This window comes from Callorhinus ursinus, unplaced genomic scaffold, assembly GCF_003265705.2.
Source record: "Callorhinus ursinus isolate GAN/ISIS: 27379988/994484 unplaced genomic scaffold, GSC_fseal_2.0 scaffold21, whole genome shotgun sequence".
NCBI lineage: Eukaryota > Metazoa > Chordata > Mammalia > Carnivora > Otariidae > Callorhinus > Callorhinus ursinus.
In genome coordinates this window covers 652,527-666,768 of record NW_027397083.1, presented here as the reverse complement: position 1 = coordinate 666,768, position 14,242 = coordinate 652,527, and the positions used below count along the sequence as shown (strand labels likewise).

General features: G+C 37.9%; 1 protein-coding gene across 2 annotated transcripts in view; it reads right to left on the bottom strand.

The window, feature by feature from the left end:
• Positions 1-8,443: 8,443 nt before the first annotated feature.
• Positions 8,444-14,242, bottom strand: part of LOC112829552 (glycine N-phenylacetyltransferase-like) — a 33,476-nt gene continuing 27,677 nt past the window's right edge. The window contains exons 4-6 of one of the 2 annotated variants that reach the window (XM_025879218.2): positions 12,161-12,287; positions 11,162-11,333; positions 8,444-9,500 (exon numbers count right to left, since the gene is read on the bottom strand). In XM_025879218.2, coding sequence (XP_025735003.1) covers positions 9,098-9,500; positions 11,162-11,333; positions 12,161-12,287 — 702 coding nt within the window. In that variant the 3' untranslated portion in view covers positions 8,444-9,097. Of the gene's footprint in view, positions 10,083-11,161; positions 11,334-12,160; positions 12,288-14,242 lie in introns of both variants that reach the window. The other variant, XM_073904571.1, reaches the window with a different exon arrangement.

The window sequence follows — 14,242 nt, the reverse complement described above, 5'->3', positions numbered from 1 at the left end:
ACATAACATAATTAAAAAAAAAAAAGAATTGTGGTTGGCTTCTCATCATTACAATTCAAGTTACAGTGCATTGGAACAACATCATAAATAGTGCTTCAGAAAAAAAAATATAATTCTATACTCAGTAAAAATATCCTTCAAAAATGTAGGTAGAATAAAGTCATTTTCAGATCATGATAGTCAGCTACTCTGACATTACCAGGATCCGTGCTGTTTTATGTTTTCAGTCGCCAGAAAATCCCAATGTTGTGATGACAATCACAGATGTCACATAAAAATGCTGCCTTAGATGAGCAGAATTTCATATTATCTTGCTTCTTGCTGGATGCATCAACTTGGAGAATTCTATAGTTTTTTTTCTACCATTAGTACATCCGCTGTGTCTATCTTTTCTGATAACAGTATCTATGTTACACTAATTCATTACAGATGTTTGAATTTTGTTGTTGTATAATTTATTGAGATGTGAGAATGTTGTTTTGGAAAATTCCTATACCGTGGAGGGAAATATATATTTATATATAGAGAGAGCATGCACGCTGTATGTTAGTGCATTCATAAATTAATGATGCAGTATTCTATTCTCAAATTCCTTTTTAAGGGAGACAAAAAATTCATTACCTTAAAAGTATATCTGGTGACAATGCAAAATTCTTTCTGCTTACTTTCTAAACTTTAGAATGGGGATTTTATTACAAGAGACAGTTAACTGTAAAGTCATCCTCTTGAACATTTTTGAAACTTTAATTTTGTGAAACTGCACAAAACATTAGTGCATAGCAGGCAGTGTTATGCTTTATTAAATTATATAAAAGTTCCACATTTGGTATAAGAATAATGGCTGGTATTAACTATAAAACTCCTCACACACAATAGAACATGACATTTGAAGTAGCTCTCTCTATCCAGAATGATCTTGTCTTCATACAAATGATTTGCATGCATATTGCAACTTGAAACAAGTTAATAACATGCTAAATTTTCTTTTATCTTGTCAATTTAGGAAAAAAGTCATATTCATCATTTATAATTTTAGTCTAGTTTATAGAATGTTATGTGTGATAAAATTTCACAAATTAGATACAGTCTTGTAGATTTTTTTTCCTGATTTACCTTAAATTTGAACCATTTTTGCTATATAGACTTTCACAGATGTTGCATAATTTTCTTTTTGCATGTGTGTTGTTTTCTGGGTATCAAGATGTTCAGTTGTACTATTGGGACATGACAGGGTACTGAATTCTTTTGTTCTGTCCTCCATGTACACACTCCAAATAAGGATTAATAGAATGCTGCTGGAGAGTAGAATAAATGGCACTACTCGAATAGTATCAAAATAGTGATTATAGATATTCTCCTCACTAGCCAGATGCATGAAAAGATAATCAGAAACCAGCAAAATAAGCCAGACAGAGGAACACAAATACTGCACAGTATCCCGTATATGCGGAAGTTTTAAAAATAAAAAAGAAGTGAAACTCATAGAAGCAGAGAATAGAAAAGTGGTTGCCAGGAGCTGTAGGGTGGGGGAAATAGGGAGACGTTGGTAAAAGGACACAAACATTCAGCTATCAGATGAGTAAGATCTGAGGAACTAATGTAAAACATGGTGACTGTAGTTAACAGTATTATGTAATTGAAATTTGCTGAGGGAGTAGAACTTAAATGTTCACACACACACGATAAATATGTGAGGTGTTAGGTGTGTTCATTAACTAGATGGTAGGAGCCCTTTCACAGTGTGGATATCAAGTCACCATTGTATACACTTTAAATATCTTAAAACTTTGTCAATTATACTTCAATAGAGCTGAAAAAAAAAGAAAATTACAAACCTACAGAAAAATTGCAAGATGATATCATTAGAACTTGTCTATTCTTCACCTGGATTTATCTATTAAGATTTGGACACATTTGCTTTTTATACAATTACATGTATAATTACTTTTAATATTTTTTGTTATATCTTTTTAAAAATATTTTATTTATTTATTTGACAGAGAGAGAGACAGCGAGAGCAGGAACACAGCAGGGGGAGTGGGAGAGGGAGAAACAGGCCTCCCGCCAAGCCAGGAGCCCGATGCGGGGCTTGATCCCAGGACCCCAGGATCATGACCCGAGCCCAAGGCAGACACCTAATGACTGAGCCACCCAGGCGCCCCTTTTTGCTCTATCTTTTAAAAGTAATACATTTCACAACTTTTTTCCCTTAAATATTTCAGGGTGGTCAAATAAATAAAATCTTTAAAAAAATATTTCAGGGTGTATCTTTTATTTGTTTTTATTTATTTTTTAAGAAGATTTTTACTTATTTATTAGAGAGAGAGAGAGCACAAGCAGGGGGGAGGAGCAGGCAGAGGGAGAGGGAGAAGCAGGCTTCCCGCAGAGCAGGGAGCCTGATGTGGGGCTTGATCCCAGGACCCTGGGATCATGACCTGAGCTGAAGGCAGATGCTTAACGACTGAGCCACCCAGTCGCCCCTCTAAATAACTTTTAAGTGAAACAGTAAAATTCACAAGGAGACTAAGTAAATAAAGAATGTCAATAAATGCCAGAAGAACTGCATTAAGGTGAGGACAGAAAACCCCGGGGTTTGTGGTTTAGATTGCAAAAACCATCAAGCTATTATATAGAGTAGGAGAACCTTCTCTTTCCTCTCCGGACCATGTCCATCTCCCTTAAGTGTTTTCTACAGTGATGGTGAGCAAGACCATCTCCACAAAAACATAGGATAGCCTAATGAGTAATATGGAAGAATAAATGTGTAAATTATATATCTACAGAGGGAACATTATAAGGAAACCAACCTCTATAATAAAACAGTGCTGCATGTCATGGTTAAAGAAAAAAGACTCAGTAAAATTGAGGAAGAACTTAACATTACTTTTAAATAGCCTTTGTAAAGTTAGGTAACTTATGACGACAGCATCCATATTCCCCTTCTTGCTGCACACTAGGAGGCAGTGTCTCAATCTCATGCATGACATGTAATCTTGTCTTTCCAACTGGGATCATGAGGAATCTTCTCTCTCTGAGTGTCATGAGGTCTCCTATAACTACTTTAGTGACACAGTATCCCTCCTCCCTTCTTGACCACAGGATGTCTTAGAGAGGGACCTTAGCTTGTACACCTATGGATGTGATGGCTTGTTACTTTGGTGTGTTAAGGAAATAGACTGTGATGGTCTACAACCTTGGTATGGAGAGCTCTTCCCCTCTTCCTTCTGGCAATTCACGTATACTAAAAAGTCTTAAATTCTGAGTCTCTTGTTTTTTCATGCCTTCCCAAAACAGTATCTTTGGGTATCTGGATTCAGCTAGATAGTAGGTCCAGAAAAAGGATATAAAACACAATCTTTTCTATTGTTGTTGCAGGCATCATAAATGAGAGAAAGAGGAAGAAAGAAAACTTGGGCCCCCAGTTTGGTTCTCAGAGGTTTCTAATATTTAAGGACAGGCTAGGACACATGTCCTCTCACTTTGGAACATCTAGCCATCTCTAACATTTGATAACAGGACCAAGATTGCAGAATTGGTTAATGTCGATGTTAATTTCAGGGACTTTGGGGTGCCTTAAAAATGGCTCAAGATGAGAAGCGCAGCAACTGTGCTATTGCTGAGTGGTGGAGATGGAGGATGTGATTCTAAATATGGGGACACAGAGGACAGAAGGTAGGTGGCAGTGTGGGGAAAATGATCCTTCAAGTAGAATTTCAAATAACTCTGGTGAATGTCCTTGCCAGGCATTTCTTGGAATTCAAAGGTTTATGTCTTTCTGTGTTATTACATATCCTAGCTGAAAATATTCTTTCCTTTGCTATAAACCAATTCGGCTTTCAATAGTCAGCATGTTTAATGGGGATCATGAAAAGGGGTAATTTGTGTCTGCCTAGTAATTCAACTGGTGTCCATACTGGAACTCTAGCCAATAAAAATGTGTATTTCCTTTTCCTGCCACTGACATTTCTGGCACAAGGACTACTGAACTTATATACGTGGTACGTGCTAGATTGGTACCCAATTATTTTGAATCCAATTTATAAATTATACTCTGGACATCTTATAGCCTGGTTCCACCCAATTTGCTAACTATTCCCTGCCCGCCCCTCCCCCCCACCTTATAAAGATAATCTTCAGTCCATATTGCACCTCCCCTGGTGCTTAATACTAAAACTTACAACTTATGTTTTTGGAGTGCTTAATATGTGCCAGACATTTTTCCAATTTGTTTATATTTTCTCATTCATTTGATTTGTGCAATACACCTATAATTTGGGAACTGTCATTTTCCCTCATTTTAAAGATGAGAATTCAGTGACACAGAGATATTAAATAATTTCCCCCACTTTATAGAGCCAACAAAAGGCAGATCTGTGATCTTCATTCAGAGTCCAGCTCCACAGTATGTACTTTTAATCACTACACTACACTGCTCCACCCGCAGTGTTTATATAATATTATTGATGTGTTTTGTTTTATATTAATAGGTGATTACTAGAATGTAAGCTCCTCAAGGGATCTGTTTCATTCAGTATGTGTCCAAATTCCTAGAATAGTCCCTGGCACACAATAGGAACTTTAGCATTCCATATTAAGTAAAGGTTGTGTAAATGTGATATATTAGTACAATTGAATATTTGTCATTTGATATATATTGATCTATAAATATACACACACACATATATATAAGAGAGAGATCTATAAACATATTCACAAATATATATGTAGATTCATCTATTATCTATAGACCTATAGACAGACTGTGCCCACTATCCCCTCTCGATGTCTTCCAACTGATGGACCCTCTAGTTTAACTTCCACAATCAAACACAAAATTTGCTTATAGCAGGGTGATTATCAGGATGGAAATTGACCCTTTTCAAGAAAGATAACACTGTTCTCACTCTCTTGGGGTTTCTGTGAGGAAAATGTTACCACTAGTCAGTCTTTCTCTTAAGAACACCCTGAGGATCATATACACCTGATATCATATATTTATGTGCATAATATGTTAACATGATTATTCAACAGAGATCAAAAGGCTACTAGTGAAAGTTGCACTTCACAACACCTACTGAGGAGATAGGACACACTTTGGTCAGTAAATAAAGGAGGTCAGGAGTGATGTCACCAAGATGGTGGGATGTGAGGCTCTTGACATTCTCTCCTCCCAGGGACACACTCAGAGGGGGCAGTTCCCTCTGAGAGAAATCCAGAAACTTGCAGAGCAACTTCTACACATTAGGTGAATGAGAAGAGTCACAATGAAATGGATAGGAAGGGCTAAGATATGCTTGCCATAAACCCCACCCCAGCACAGAACCTTACAATCAGGAGGGAACCCCCAACTCCCAGTTTCTTCCTGAGAAGCAAAGGCTAGACCACATATCTAGTACCCAGTTTTAAGGCTACCACACAAGGGATAGGCCCCCAAATCACCTTTCTCTGAGAGCCAGTGTGGCTTGGCATACATGAATCTCACAGGGCCACATCAAACAAAGAAGCAGTTTTAAAATGGGTGCGTGAGCATTTTTTTTGCAGCTATCCCTTCCAGGCTCAGCATAGAAGGAGCAGGCAAAATGCCATCTCCCAGTTTCTCCCTGGAAAGGATTTGACCATATACTTTCCCAGCTGCTGCCTTAGGTTCTGGCTTCTAAACAACTTACATGTGGGAGCTCACTGGGATATTCCCAGCAACCTAAAAGAGCTGGTGGATATATCTTCTGCTTTCTCTCCTCGGATAACTGCAGTAATAAAACAAAGGCTCCAGCTTCTTCCTGAAAGGAGTTTGTCTACAGATGTACCACCTCATCACCTTATCTCTATCCTTTTTTTTTTTAGTACCTCTTCTTCTAAGGCTGCCCTTTGAGGGACTGACTTCTAAATTACCTAGCTTTGGGAACCAAAGAGGTTCAGCATTCATGAATCCCTCAGGAACACACAAAATAAAGAGGTAGCTCTTACAAAAGCATTCCCAGAGGCTATCCCCTCTGGCTTAGCACAGAGTAAGTAGGCAAAAACAGCCAGTTCCCAGTTTCTCTCTGATAGGAGCTAGATTGTAATATCTTGACTTTTCCAGGTGCTGCCTGGAGGTTGGGCTTCTAATTAGCTTGCATTGGAAGCTGAAGGGGCTGGCACATAATAGTTCTCTGGGAGCCTAAACAAGCATGTGGGCAATTCCCTAATCTCCTGGAAACCACAAAAAGCAAAGACAGGGTTTTGCACAAACACAGAGGCTTGAGGAAAATAAAGGCTCAGGTCAAGCTTATTGACAAAGATTATTTCCTACATGAGGCAAGTCTGTCAAGACTGGGAGACATGGCTGTTTTAGCTAATGTGCAAAAACCAGTACAGAGAGTTAAGGAAAATAAAGAATAGAGGAATATGTTCCAAACAAACAAACAAACAAACAAACAAAGATAAATGTCCAGAAACCAATCTTAATGAAACATAGATAAGTAATTTACCTGACAGAGAGTTTCAAATAATGATTATAAAGATGCTCACCAAGGTCAGGAAAGCAATGCATGAACAAAGTGAACATTTCAATAAAAAGACAGAATATATTTTAAAAGTACCAAACAAATCACAATAACTAAACTGAAAAATTCAATAGAGTGATTCAACAATAGCCAAGATCAGATGGAGAAAAGGATCAGCAAACTCAAAGATCGGTCAGTGGAAATAATCTAATCAGAGGAGCAAAAATAAAAAAATAACTAAAAAGAGTGAAAATAGCTTAACCAATTTATGGAACACAATCAAATGGACCAATATACCTATTATAGGTATCCCAGAAGGAGAAAAGAGAGAGAATAGCACAGAAATGTGTTCAAAATAATAATGGCTAAAAACTTCCCAAACTTGGGGAAAGAAACAAACACTAAAATCCGGGAAACCCAAAGAGAACCAAAAAAATAAATAAATAAAAATAATCCAAAGAGATCCACACCAAGACACATTATAATTTAATTGTTAAAAAGTAAAGACAAAGAGTTTTAAACACAGCAAAAGAAAAGTGACTTTTACATAGAAGAAAACCCTAATAAGACTACAAGCAGATTTTTTTCAGCAGAAACCTTGCATGCTTGAAGGGAGTGGAATGATATATTCAAAGTGCTGAAAGAAAAACAACTGCCAGCTAAGAACTGCTTTACCCATGAAAGTTTCCTTCAGAACTTGAGGGGAGATGGATTTTCCCAGGCAAACAAAAGCTGAAGGAGTTCATTACCACTAGAGCAGCCTTACAACAAATGTTAAAAGAATTTCTTCAAGCTGAAAGATACTCAGTACAAATGGAAACCAAAAGAGAGCAGGAATAGCTTTACTTATATCAGGCCAAATAGACTTTAAGTCAAAATATATAAGGAACTCATATGGCTCAAGAGCAAAATAAAACAAAACCCCATATAATCCAACCAAAAAATAAGCAGAGGACCTGAAAGGACATTTTTTCTGAAGAAGACACACAAATGGCCAACAGGTACATGAAAAGATGCTCATCACTAATCATCAGGTTAGGCAAATCAAAACCACAGTGAGATATTACCTTCATCTGTCAGGGTTTGTGTTACCAAAACAAGAGATAAGGAGGCTAGCAAGGATGTGGAGAAAAGGGAACCCTTGTGCACTGTTGGTAGGAATGTAAATCATTACAGCCACTATAGAAAACAGTGTGGAGGTTCCTCAAGAAATTAAAAATAGAACTTCAATATGATTCAGCAATCCTACTTCTGGGTATATAGATCCAAAGGAAATGAAATCACTACCTAGGAAAGTTTTCTGCATTCCCACGTTCACCACATTGTTCACAACAGCCAACTTATGGAAACAAGCTAAGTGTCCATTGACAGATTAATGGATAAAAATGATGTGATGCACACACACACACACACACACACACACTGGAATATTATTCAGCCATAAAATAACAAGGAAATCCTGCCATTTGTGTCAACATGGATGAATCTGGAGGGCATTATATTAGTGAAATGAGTCAGACAGATAAAGACAAATACTATGGTATCACTTATATGTGGAATCTTAAAAAAAAAAAAAAGTCGAGCTCATAGAAACATGAGTGGTTTCTATGAGTTGAAAAATGGTGGTTGCCAGGGGCTGGGATGTGGATGGCATAGGGAGAGGCCTGTAAAAGCGTTCAAACTTTCAGTCTTAAGATGAGTTAAGTGCTAAGGACCTAATATATAGCATGGTGATTATTGTTGGTAATTCTGTAATGTGTCACTAAAATTTGCTAAGAGATTAGATCTTTTTAAAAAATTTTTATTGTTATGTTAATCACCATACATTACATCATTAGTTTTTGATGTAGTGTTCCATGATTCATTGTTTGTGTATAACACCCAGTGCTCCATGCAGAGCGTGCCTTCTTTAATACCCATCACCAGGCTAACCCATCCTCCCACCCCCCTCCCCTCTAGAACCCTCAGTTTGTTTTTCAGAGTCCATCATCGCTAAGAGATTAGATCTTAAGTGTTCTCTCACACACACACAAAAGTAAGTATATGAAATAATGAAAGTATTAACTTGGTTGCAGGAGGCCTTTCACAATGTATATTTGTATATATGTATATATTACCACGTTTTGTACTTTAAATATATTACAATTTTATTTGTCAATTATACCTCAGTGAAGCTGGTTGAGGGTGGGGGGGCCGGGAGAGGGAGGGTAAAGAAAAGAGAGAGGATAATTACACTATACCCTTAAGATAATGCCACATCTTGGCAAAAGTGTCAGGATATGCTCATTAGCAATACTCTGCTTGTAAGATAGGAGTTCCAGGAGAAGCATTAGGGCAGAATGCAGCTGAATAGTGTCACTGTAGGAAACTGAACAAGACCAGGGTCCACTACAGGAAGGTCTGGCCATGCCAGGTCTGCTGGACCCAAAGGGGAGTCCATGAGTGGTTTAAGAGCAGGGACTGTGGTGGTTCTGTTGACCATTTGTACTGCTTCCCAGAGCCCAGACAACACACACCACTTTACTGCTAATTACAATTTATTCTTTCTCTCTGCCCACCATCCACTCTTCCTGCCACATCAGCCCACCAAACACTGTTTTGTGTTCAGGACTGCTTCACAGAGGCACACAGTACCACTGGTTCCAGTCACAGGGCAAGGTGATATGATTCAGACTGTGACTCATTTTCTGTATGATTTTGTTGGTTACAAATGTATGGTAATAGGTAGGGTAGTCAAGTTTGTCCAGAGCATGGATGTGAACATCCATGAGATAGGAGATGAGACCCTTGTCCCGGTACTCAGGCAGAGTACCCCCCATCCGTATCTCACTTGTCTGGTCCATCAGGCTCCAAGACACAGGGGTCCCCTGGGGCCCCAGAAGGCAGAAGGTGGGGAAGTTCTGGATACAGCGCTCAATGAATCTCTGGCTCCTGTCATTGCCCCCAAAATGCCAGAATTTATTCACCAAGGCAGCGTGAGTAACGTCCATGGAGGAGAGTTTAAACATCTCTTGGTTGCTGTTGAGAACAAGGTAAAAGAGCACCCCATAATATCACACATACTGTGGAGTATTATATTTGTTTTCCCCAAAATTGTCTTCAGACAATGCAAATTGGAACACAGTAAAGGCATAAATTCTGCAGCCAGGTTGCATGAATTCATAATCTTTTTATAAAATGGAGATATTAACACAGTGGTGATATTAGTAGCACCTCTGTTAAATAGTATAAGAGCTATCACATGATAAGTACCTAGGACTTGTGCCACACAAAAAATAAGAATTACACAAAAATAAAGCATTATTTTTGTCAACATTGCTGTTACTCTCCACTTATTGATGGGAGAATTGATAACATTCCTGTTCTACACATAAGAATAGGTAAGCAGAAAATAAGCAAGTGCCTCAAAGCATATGCTAGCAAGCTATGAAGCCAGAACTTGGAATCTTGTAATCCTGGAATCTTTGGATTCTCCTTGGCCACTGTGGGAGAGCTGAAGTCCAGGGAGAGGCAGGGATGTGGAGTGCAGGCAGCCCCCGTCTTACAGAACATTGAAGTCTGAAGGCTACTGCAGTGGTGGAGAAGTGTTGGGGAGGTGTCCTGGAAAGAGCCCACAATGTGGAAGCAGGAAATGTAGACATGAGCCCCAGTTATGCCCTTAACCATCCATGTGACCTGAACAAGCTGTTTCATCAACTGGACCTGTTTTCCATCAGGAAAATGGGGATAATGTCTCCTACCTTCTCTATCTCATGGGATGGGCAAGACAATCAAATTAGATTATAGACTTGGATGTGTCTTTCAGATATAAGGTGCAATACAGTGTGAATAAGGCTTTTCCAGGCATATTAACACACAAGAGGGCCATAGGATTGGACATCTCCAGATCAAATCCCTGTATCAGTTTTAATTCTATTCAGGCATAAGTGGAGGGAAATATATAATATGTTTAAATTCTTTTTATTGGAAAACTTTTGCTCTGAGAAGTAAATTCATTGCATATTTATGAGGCATCTACTTTGTTTTCTGTTCTGGCTACTGAAAACTTATTGGTGAACAATATAAAGAGTGTCCCCTGATCTTGTGGAGTTTGAATTGTTGCAAGGGAAGAATCAAACAACAAATAGGTCAATAAATACACAAATAAGCTGATTTCAGATAGTGATAAGTGCACTGAGGAAAATAAAAATTGGGTTTTGTGATGAAGAATTATGGGAAGGGGTGATTTTAGGTTGCTCTGCGGAGAACTCTCTAAGGAAATGACATTTGAGAGAATGAATGGCAAGAAAGAAGCAACTATGCAAAGATCAGAGGGAAGGACATTTTAGGGAAAGAACAGATGCAATGGTCCAAAAGTATGTGTGAGTGTGTGAAATCAAGTCACAGAAAAAAGACCAAAGCTGGCTGGTAGGAGGAAGCAAGAGGGACAAGATGAAGTCCAAGAGATGGTGGATTGTAGGTCTCATAGGACCCTAAATGTCTGTAATGGGCATGTGAGCTGAAAAAAAAGAAAAAACACTGATGACTTTTAAGTGGATGAATTGACATAATCCATGTACAAAAGGATCACCCTGGAAATGGATTATAAGGAGGCAAGAGTGAACATAGGGAAAGAAGTTGGGAGGCCACTTCCATACAGAAAGATGAGAGTAATGCAGAGCATCTTTTTTCAAACTCACATGACTTTGCGTCTGCCAGATTTAAGAGGTAAATTCTTTGCCTCCAGCAAGGAAGGGAGCAGTTTACTTGCTGTCTCGGGCAACATATACATAATGCCTTGTTTTTGCTTGACCTTGACCAATTTAACAGCTGCAAGATTTTGTATCACTTCGTTCAGGCTGGACTGAGAACCTAGACAGGGGTAAGGTAAGGTGAGAAATAATTGCCCATGTAGATGCTACAGAAGCTTGCTGGTGGAAATATACAGAATTTAAAGTCAGGCAGTGTTGCTTCTGATGTTGCCATTAACCATGTGACCATGCCTAAGTCACTCGTATGCAAGCAGATAATACTAGACATCCTGACTATATCACTGTGAAATCAATGAGAAATGGTATCTTAAAAATAGTAACCAACCTTGAGTGTGCACATAATTCATGCCCACATATTGGTCTAATACTACATTTAATTCTTCCATTGACCCTATGTTTTAGGTACTTTTACTACCCTCATTATTTTTACATATGAGGAAACTGAATAATAGATAAGTTACATCACTTGCTCAAATCACAAAGCAAGTAACAGGAAGAGCAAGGATGCCACCCTAGAGAATCTGACTCTGGAGGGCATGTTCACACCCAGGGTTGTTCTTGTGACCTGGAGGTGCTCCCTGGCACAACTGTCATTCTTATTCTAAGAATGGAAGGCCAGAGGGGGAGCTCTGCTCTCACACCTTATCACCCTAAGGGACCCTGAATATGTCTGCAAAATATATCATGAATCCTCAGCTAACAAGAAATTCCATTACTCACAGTTCCTTGTGTCAAGTCTATAGTTTGCAATGTTTGAATTGGGATAGCAGCTGGTGCAAAGAATGAACATCAAGCTGAGTGGGGTTTGGTAGAGCTTCCTACCCCTACAAAGGCTTTAGGGGAATGTTCTCAGGATGAAAAGTGACCCTGCAGGTGTAGCCATGAACAGTCACAGAAGCCAGCACACATCCCAGATCCCTTACTTACTTTGGATTTGCAAATGTTGTTTCCAGTTGATGATACCTGATGCACCAAGGAATTCTTGACAGTTTTGGGGATTCTTAGAATAGACTTGGTAGGTGTTGGTGTAGTGATCAAAATCATCTGTCATTTCCTGTTTGGTTAGGTAATGTGGAATAAATAAAATTGAATATACCTAGTGATTAGAATACTTGGCCTTTGTATTTCATTATACTGTGCTATTTTATAAACTTATAAATATTGATATTTTTCTTGATGTATTATCATTATTCCTGAATCATTTAAATCATGAGAGCAAGTCAGGGATTTAATCAATTATTCAATTTATGGTTAAGAAAAACTTGCTAAACTAGGTATTTATATGTTGTGTTACAACTTCAAATCAACCAAATGTACACCGGTTTAGAAAGCATTCTTCTATAATTCTGTAATCCTCAGGAGAAAGAAATTACTGTCAAAGGCAAGCTTCCATTGCAAGAGTAAATCTTATTCTATCTAAAAGAGTCTCAAAAAAAAAAGAGTCTCAGAACATACGGATTATAAACATAACAATATTGAAATTGACACAGGTAACCTTGTATTGGAATTTTCACTTACATGTGATATAGCTACACAAAAGAAAGGCACATGATGTCCTTATTTTTTATTTTAAATTTTTTTATTTAAGTGTAATGAATATACAACATTTTATCAGTTTCAGGTGTACAATACAATGATTCAACAATTCTGTACATTACTCGGTGCTCATCACGATAAATGCACTCTTAATCCTCTTCACCTTCACTCATCCCCCCCCCCCCCCGCCGCCTCTGGCAACCACCAGTTTTTTTTTCTGTATTTTAGAATCTATTTTTTGTCTCTTTTTTCTCTGTTCGTTCATTTGTTTTGTTTCTAAAATTCCACATATGAGTGAAGTCATGTGGTATTTGTCTTTCTCCGACTGACTTATTTAACATTATACCCTCTAAGTCCATTCACATTGTTGTAAATGACAAGATTTCATTTTTTTTTTGGCTGAGTAAAATTTCATTATATATATATTATATATACATACATATATAAAAAACATTTTTTCTTTATCCATTCATATATTGATGGACAATTGGATTACTTCAATATCTTGATTATTGTAATAGTCCTGCAATAAACATAGGGGCACATATATCTTTTCAAATTATTATTTTCACTTACTTTGGGTAAATACCCAATAGTAGAATTATTGGATCACATGGTAATTTAATTTTTAAGTTTTTGAGGAACCCCCTTATTGTTTTCCATACAGACTGCACTAATATACATTCCTAACAGTGTACAAGGGTTCCTTTTGCTCCACAACCTCACCAAAACTTACTTCCTGTGTTTTTCATTTGAGCCATTCTGATAGGTATAAAGTGATATCTAATTGTGGTTTTAATTTGCATTTCCCTGATGATTAGTGATACTGAGCATCTTTCATTGTGTCTGTTGGCCATTTGTATGTCTTCTTTGGATAAATGTCTGTTCAGGTCCTCTGCCTATTTTTTAATTGGGTTATTTTTTTTTTTTGGTGTTGAGTTGTATAAGTTCTTCATATATTTTGGATATTAACCCCTTATTGGACACATGATGTCTTTAAAATGTAAACCACAGAAGACATGAACAGACACTTCTCAAAAGAAGACATACAAATGACTAACAGACACATGAAAAAATGTTCATCATCATTAGCCATCAGGGAAATTCAAATCAAAACCACATTGAGATACCACCTTACACCAGTTAGAATGGCAAAAATTGACAGGCCAAGAAACAATAAATGTTGGAGAGGTTGTGGAAAAAGGGGAACCCTCTTACACTGTTGGTGGGAATACAAGTTGGTACAGCCACTTTGGAAAACAGTGTGGAGGTGCCTCAAAAAATTAAAAATAGAGCTACCCTATGACCTAGCAAGTGCACTCCTGGGTATTTACCACAAAGACACAGATGTAGTGAAAAGAAGGGCCATATGCACCCCAATGTGCATAGCAGCAATGTCTGCAATAGCCAAACCATGGAAAGAGCTGAGATGCCCTTCAACAGATGAATGGATAAAGAAGATGTGGTCCATAT